The sequence below is a fragment of the Kryptolebias marmoratus genome, linkage group LG11 (genome assembly GCF_001649575.2).
Source record: "Kryptolebias marmoratus isolate JLee-2015 linkage group LG11, ASM164957v2, whole genome shotgun sequence".
In the NCBI taxonomy this organism is placed as follows: Eukaryota; Metazoa; Chordata; class Actinopteri; order Cyprinodontiformes; family Rivulidae; genus Kryptolebias; species Kryptolebias marmoratus.
In genome coordinates this window covers 2,381,576-2,389,414 of record NC_051440.1, presented here as the reverse complement: position 1 = coordinate 2,389,414, position 7,839 = coordinate 2,381,576, and the positions used below count along the sequence as shown (strand labels likewise).

The 7,839-nt window shown below is 38.9% G+C and overlaps 1 protein-coding gene across 2 annotated transcripts in view; it reads left to right on the top strand.

Annotated features, from left to right (window-relative positions):
* The first annotated feature begins 596 nt into the window (after positions 1–596).
* LOC108229493 (mixed lineage kinase domain-like protein) overlaps positions 597–7,839 on the top strand; it is a 29,512-nt gene continuing 22,269 nt past the window's right edge. For both annotated transcript variants that reach the window (XM_037978323.1, XM_037978324.1), the window contains exons 1-4: positions 597–686; positions 2,808–3,261; positions 5,012–5,098; positions 6,434–6,608. In XM_037978323.1, the coding sequence (XP_037834251.1) occupies positions 2,814–3,261; positions 5,012–5,098; positions 6,434–6,608 (710 nt within the window). In that variant the 5' untranslated portion in view covers positions 597–686; positions 2,808–2,813. The remainder of the gene's footprint in view (positions 687–2,807; positions 3,262–5,011; positions 5,099–6,433; positions 6,609–7,839) is intronic.

Genomic DNA, 7,839 nt, shown 5'->3' with positions numbered 1-7,839 from the left:
CACACACACACACACACACACACACACAAATAAATAAATAAAACTTAAAAACAAAACAACCGGTCTTCTGTAGTTGAAGACTACAGAAGCTCTCAGGAGCTTTCTCAATTGAAACCTGGAGAATCTGCAGTTCCAAGCTTTAAACCCCATGAGATACTCCGTTTATTCAAGCATTTCTGCTAAGTTAAAGCCATTTTCGTATTTTCTAAGGTCAGTTGGCTGTGGCAGCCATCTTGCATTGAACTTCAAAAGTTAAGTAGATGTACATTCACTGGTTACTTTCTGAGTTTCATTAAAATATATGCCATCCTTCATGAAATATTTTGCTAACGAACAGACACAGTTTACTCTAATTGGTATTTAGAGTTTTAAATGTAAAAAAGTATTTTTTTTAAATATTAAAATCAGTGGTCCAGGACAGACACATGACAGATATATTTAACACACATGCACAATTACAAAAGCAAAAACAGGATGGCCCTTTTGCTTTTGCTGGCAGGCAAGAACAATCTTTTACAACACAGAAAAGAAGCCATTCATCCAGGACTTCTCCTTCTCTTCAGTGAGTCATGTTTCTGTCTGACAGGCGGCTCAGAGACAGGAAGCAGGAAGGAGCCCCTCCTACACTTTCACTTTCCCTCAACTCTCACACACTCAGCACGGTACTCTCTGACTTCGTCTCACAGGTAAATCGGTTTATTTCTCTAACATGCTGTAAGTTCATTGCTGATTTTGACTCACTTTACATTCAGCAGGAACCTATAGACAATAACTTGTATGTGTTTTAGGTCATCATCAATCTGAATATGGATCGATTCTAAAGTTGTTGTGCAATCAGAGCTGCCTAAATTATTTCGTCCACTGTTTGCATTTAATATTCCCGCTTCCCGCCTGCTCCGGCGTACAATTGCACTTCTGGAACAGGAGCGAAGTACAAACAAACTGAAGTAAAGATCCCATCGCGCTAGTGTCGATACGAACTGCCAACAACGCAAGCATCATATGTCGGTGTGTAGACTTTCAGTCATCTCGCGTCTCGCGTATAAAAAGCGTGCGTACGCACATAAAATGTGCGGCGCCATATTTTACGCACAAGTCGGCATGTATAAAAATGAACGTGCCGTGAGAAATGTGCGCAAACTTTTTCTGTGGACCATAACAAACTACAAAGCACCAAAACTCACCTAAATACACTGAAATTTGACTCAGTGACTTCAGTGTTATTTAACCTAAGGAGCATCGAACCCAGTGGTATTTTTTTTTCATGATTTTAATATTTTATTGTTTAAACTTAAATGATGAAACTGAACCACTTTTATCCCAATTCAATAAGGTAACACACATACAAAGAGAGAAAAACAAGTAAATAAATAAAATAAAAATAAAATACTGGGAAAACTGCCATCGGATGTATACAGTAAATTTCCTTAGTTTTTGTCACATGTGCATGTAAATGTGCATCAATTTGTGCACTGAAGCACAGCGTTGGTGAGCACCAGGCTGGAATGACGTCCTTCTCCAACCGAGGTCCGCGGGCCAATACTCGAGGCGCCTCCTATTGTGCAGAGTCAGGTGGTGTGGCTGCAGAACCAGGTTCTTCAGTGTCTCTGCATTCCTCGGTTTCCACTTGATCTGCCAATAAATATCAACTTGAAAAATTCAGTGTGTCCACTCTGTTTAATGATATGTTACAATATATTAAATTGTATAGGTATTATAGCATGATTAAAGAGGTTCTTTACATCTACATTATCATACATCCCAAACATGTCCGATTCCCCTTCATGTGCTGGCAGGATCTCCGTGATCACTGCAGCAACTCTTTCTTTATGTGGAGTCAGCTCTGGTAACCCTGGGCCGCCACCTGTTGCTGCAACACTCCGGCGATGTGTAGCAACCTTCTTCTTGACATTCACCTTTATGTCAGACCATTTCTTTTCAATTTCAGCCAGTGATCTCAATTCTACTCCTGCCACGTTAACAGAATTTGCCATCATCTGCCAGTCATTTTTTTCCCTTTTATTACTAATTCTAGAGGAGTGACTTCCAAATATAATTTTTCTTCTTGTCTAAACCTCGGACACTAACACCTCGTGTTCACATTCAGTGAAATTCTTTTTCTTTGTCTTCCCAATGCATTTGCCATGGTTATTTGGACACAAGGTGGAAGCCTGCATTGTATTTTTACTAATTTGCATATTTATTCATGGGCGGAGACAGGGCGGTCTACACAGCACCAGCAGCTGCGCTCTGTTTCACGAAAAGTGCGCAGCCACTTGCATGCGCACTGTTTTATACTTCAGAATTTTTTTTGTGCTGTGCACTTTTCAGAATTTGTCCCTATGCCAACTTTCAGTGTAAAAGCTGCACACTCTTTTATGCATGAGGCCCCAGGACATGGCAAATCTACAATTTTATATATTTTATATATATTTTTTTAATTTTTTTAGAGCAATTGGACTTCTATTCTTTTTGCTAACTCTCATCAGAACTCTGCCAGCAAAGTTCTGGATGAACTGAAGACTTTTTTTAATAAGTTTTTTGGACAATACAAATTAATATAAATGGATGCACGCCACACTTTTCAGATTTTTATTTGTAAAAGATTTAGCAAAACATGAAACGTTTGCCTTCCACTTCACAATTCTGCAATACTTTGTGTTGGTCTATCACATAAAATCCTGGTAAAATACTTTGATGTTTGTAGTTGAAATCGTGACAAAATGTGGAAAAGTTCAGGGGGTATAAAGACATTTTAAGGCACTGTAGATTCTATTATAAACTTTGTGAACTTTCTTCCTTTTCAGACAGTTATGGAGATTGTAAAGGATGTCCTGTCCCTTGCCTATGAGATCTACTCTCTAGCTGAGAACGTGAAGGCCAATAAGAAGCGCTGCCAGCGTGTTTGTGAGCGAGTCAAAACCTTAGAGGGGCTGGTGAATTCCATTGAACAGAGGGAGGCAGTCCAATCCTCTGATCAGGTAGAGAAAGCCCTTATAGGACTCTCCATCACTCTCAGTTCAGCTCAGGAGCTCATTAAGAAATACATCTCAGCAAACTTGGTAAAGCGTATTCTGAAGTCTGGGAGTCACGGAGATGAGTTCAACAGTGTGAACGACCGGCTGAATGATGCCTTTCAGAGTCTGGCGTTAGCTTTGCAGTTAGAACATGGAAATGCATTGTTCAAGGTGTTCGAGCAGAACTCCAGACTGGAAGAAGATGAGATGGATGGAAAGGTTGATGATGCTGAGCTGAAGAGAAGTGAGTACAACTGATTATGGTTCTGCCTCTGTGTACTACTTCACTCATTTAAAGCTGAACTGAAATCAAATCTAAAAAAAATTAACATTTAATGAATGTTATTTAGTCAAACACATCCACACAACATTGTAGGGACCCACTTTTTGATCTAAAACTTAAATGAACAGTTTTTAGCATTTTAGTCAATAATTTCCAAAGTGGGTGATTTCTGGGGTGGAGTTCTGTCCTGGGTTCATGATGAGTGCTGTGCCCCGGCCGGACAAGAACGTTGCTACTGTCCGATTGTTTACTAGTGGAAATTGAAGAAGAAGCTTTTTTTGAACATGAAGAAATGTTGAAAGACTTTGTGGGAGTAATGGATATACAACTATACCAATATGAACCTGAACTGAAGGCTGGATCTCTGGAATCAGATGAAAAGTCTTCAGATCAGGACATTCTTGTAAAAGAGATCTTTGATCTCAAGGCGTTTTATCCTGGTTAAATAAAGGCTGAAGAAAATTCAGATTGAGATGATCACCAGGACCGTCATGGCTGACAAAACAACATGCATAATGACCGAGTTGGGAACATGGAACAGTGAGAACTGATTACCCCCAGATTATTGTCATGACATCAGTACATTACACTGCAAATCAACATAAAGACGGCAGAAGAGAGCTAATGTTGCTAACCCAATGCTAACCTGATGCTAACTTGATACTTACCAAATGCTAACTTGTAAACAATGTGAGCGTACTTGAGAGTAGCATTTATAAACTCTCACACCAGAGTAAACTAATCAACAGCAGTTTTAGACTATGACATTAGTTTAATAACACATGGATTGTTTATATTTTTTCATCACCAACAAACTGCTCTGAATCACAAACTGACCTCAGGCTGTCGGCCTGTAAGCAGCTCAGACCTTTTAATGACAGCGTGTTCACGTCACGTTTGAAGCAAAACTTCCTATTTCTCTTCTCCTTTTCTGTGGCAATGTCCTCCTCTTCATTTCAGTAATGAGGGTCGGAGCGGTGCTTCCCTTTGAAGTGGTCCAAACCCAAGTTCTGAACTCCCACATCGGAGTTTATGGAGCCAAATCTGAGGAAGATTTTTATCTTTTAGGAATCCAAAAATTGAAACTCTTCTGGTATTTTCTTGGGGGTTCATACAATTAATTCCAATGCTGAACCATATTGTACTGGTATTCATCCACTCACTGATTAATAGATGAATGCTGTGAACCTCAGCACCTCTGTGGACATCACACATCGGGGGGGGTCACGGAAAAAGCCGGAAACACCTGAGTGGTTTCTTCAATGTTCAGTATAAAAAAAAATTGTATAACTTATTTTATTATTTTTGAAAATTATAAGCATATTTTATGCTTTTCTTTTAACTGATGTTGGCTTCAAAACATTTTTCACTTAGAGATGTGTAAACCTGACTTTCCTTCTGTGGGGCCTTGATGCAACATTAACAATAATTTACCTACATATATACTGATTTATTAAAAAATCTGTGAAATTTTGTATATATAAAAAAATAATTCAGTATGTAACTCTGCTTAAATGATGCAATTTCAGAAAATCTTATTGGTGGAAAAAAATTAGCTTTTCCAGAGTTTCCTTTAGTTTATCTAATTATCTACTGCAAGAGAGAAAACTTCAATAAAGCCCTTTTCCCCTTGTTTTTGTGACAATTTTCTGGCAATTTTCATGGCTGCTATTTGTCTGCTTTGTTTCATCAACGTTTGTTTTTTCTTCAGTGCTTTTAGAATATGCAGAATACGTGGTGGCAATGCAACGAGATCTTGAAGAGATCAAAACCAGTGTCACTAAAATTGTGGAAATGTGTGAGTATACAATAATTTTTATAGACTGTATGTTAACACAGTGATTCATCTCTTTATTATATATATATTTTTTATGTTGTTTTACTGCTTTCTTTTTAAATTTTATAAGAAGTACAGGAAAACTAAGATAAACTGCACACTGCACACACATTTGTGTTAAACAGACGAGAAAGTTTGTTATGATAGATAACCCACTATTTACTGTCCAAATGTGCCATTAGGACAGTATTTCTTATAAAGTCATAAGTTAAAAATCAAAACTAAGGACCTTATGGACCTTTCTTTGTGCACTGGTGTTCAGTCATATTGGAACAGGAAGGGGCCATCTTCAAACTGTTCCCACAAAGTTGGGAGCATGAAGTTATCCAAAATGTCTTGGTATGCTGAAGCATTAAGAGTTTCTTTCACTGGAACTAAGAGGCCGAGCCCAACTCCTGAAAACCAACCCCACACCATAATCCCCCCTCCACCAAACTTTACACTTGGCTCAGTGCAGTCAGACAAGTACTGTTCTCCTGGCAACTGTGAAACCCAGATTTGTCCATTGGATTGCCAGACAGAGAAGCGTGATTTGTCCCTCCAGAGGACACGTCTCCTCTGCTCTAGAGTCCAGTGGGGGTGTGCTTTACACCACTGCATCCGACGCTTTGCACCTGGTGATGTAAGGCTTAGATGCAACTGCTTGGCCATGGAAACCCATTCCATGAAGTTCTCTACACACTGTCCTTGAGCTAATCTGAAGGCCACATGAAGTTTGGATGTATGTAGCTATTGACTCTGCAGAACGATGGCGAGCTCTGTGCACCATGCACCTCAGCATCCACTGAGCCCACTCTGTGATTTTACGTGGCCTACCACTTCATGGTTGAGTTGCTGTTGTTCCCTTCCACTTTGTTGTAATACCACTAACAGTTGACTGTGCAATATTTAGTAGTGAGGAAATTTCATAGCTGGATTAACTGCACAAGTGGCATCCTATCATGGTACCATGTTGGAATTCACGGAGCGACCCATTCTTTTACGAATGTTTGTAGAAGCAGTCTGCATGCCTAGGTGCTTGATTTTATACACCTGTAGCCATAAAAGGGATTGGAACACCTGAGTTCAATGATTTGGATGGGTGAGTGAATACTTTTGGCAAAATAGTGTATTTTGCTAATAGACAGCCAGACAAATAAGCACTTACACACACACACACACACACAATAGCAATTACATGACTGTCTGCTTTTGATGATGGTGAAATTTTTAAGTTCAGTTTCACATATCATCTAAAGTTCAGATGAAAGTGTCTGTCAAAGATGTCTGTCCTAATTTCTGACTCTGTCTTCATAGTAAATAAACCCAGCATCATCAGTGTGGACATCCGATTGATTAAACCAGAGGAGTTAAAGTATGAACAAAAATCTGTCATCATGGAAACACCAAGCTCAAAGGTCTACAAAGGACAGTTTGGTGGATTCACAGTGGCCATCAAGAAATACACAGATCAAGTGAACACCAACCCACGGTATGTGCCATAGTTCAACACCTAACTGACATAAAACACAAGAAAATCATTTGCAAACTTCATCAGAGGTTATTCTCCTGAAGAAATAATAATGGCGTAGTGTTGTACAGATCCAGACACTCTGGAAAACACAGATGTACCAGATCTACCAGAGATCATTGTGCTTAGTTTCTGCAGAGCTGCAGATTTAATTGATAACCACATGGCAAGAAATGAATGACATGAGCTGATTGGTCTGAAACGCAGCATAATATTTAGTGTAAGTGTGTGACATACTGTAACTGTTACACACAGTTGTTGTTTGAAGTTTCCATCCACTCATAGACATGACTGTCGGATGACGGTCCAATAGTCATCAATCATCAATAATGATTTATTTGATTTGTTCTTTTTCTAGGGTGGAATGATTATACAACAAACAACTTCAGTGGTTTTTCAAAACAAGTTTGAATTTCTCGAATCCACACTGTGTCAAACTTATACATTTAGACATACAGGCTCTAATATACTCATCTCCCAGATACACACACGCACACACACTTAATATTTAGTTAAATGTTCCTTGCAAGTTTCACCTTGACCTTGGGCTTTTTGTCTCCACCAACAAGCTTCTGGCAGATTTCTGGCAGATATTTGACCACTCTTCTTCGTGGCAAAATTGGTAGAGTTAATTTAAATTGGTTTGTTCCCTTACATGAACCTCCAAACATTTTCAATTGGACTGAGGTCAGGGCTTTGGGAAGGTCATTCCAGAGGCTTAAAGTTTGCCTGTTTTGTCCAATCAGAAACCAGTTCTGATATGTGTCAAAAATGTGTCCAAGTTTCAACCGTCCAGCTGTTGATTTGAAGTAAAGCTGAAGAACTTGAAGGTCGTCATTTTTCTTTATTACTCCATCCACTTTGTGTAATGCTTCAGTACCACCGTATGATGGTACCACCACCATGGTTGACAGTTGGAACAGTGTTCTTAGGTCTGAAAGCCTCACCATGACTCCTCCAAACAAACATCTTGTCATTGTGTTTAAATAGCTCAATCTTTGTCTCGTATGACCATCAAACCTTTCTTGAGAAGACATTTGGCTTGTCTGTATGGACAGCTTCAGGCCAAATCCTTTTTTTTTTTTTTTTTTTAAACTCTTTATTTAACATTTTTCATTATTACAATGAAACATACAATACACAGAACATGGGGCAGTGACTCATAGTTGAATAAGAAAGAACATTACAAGAT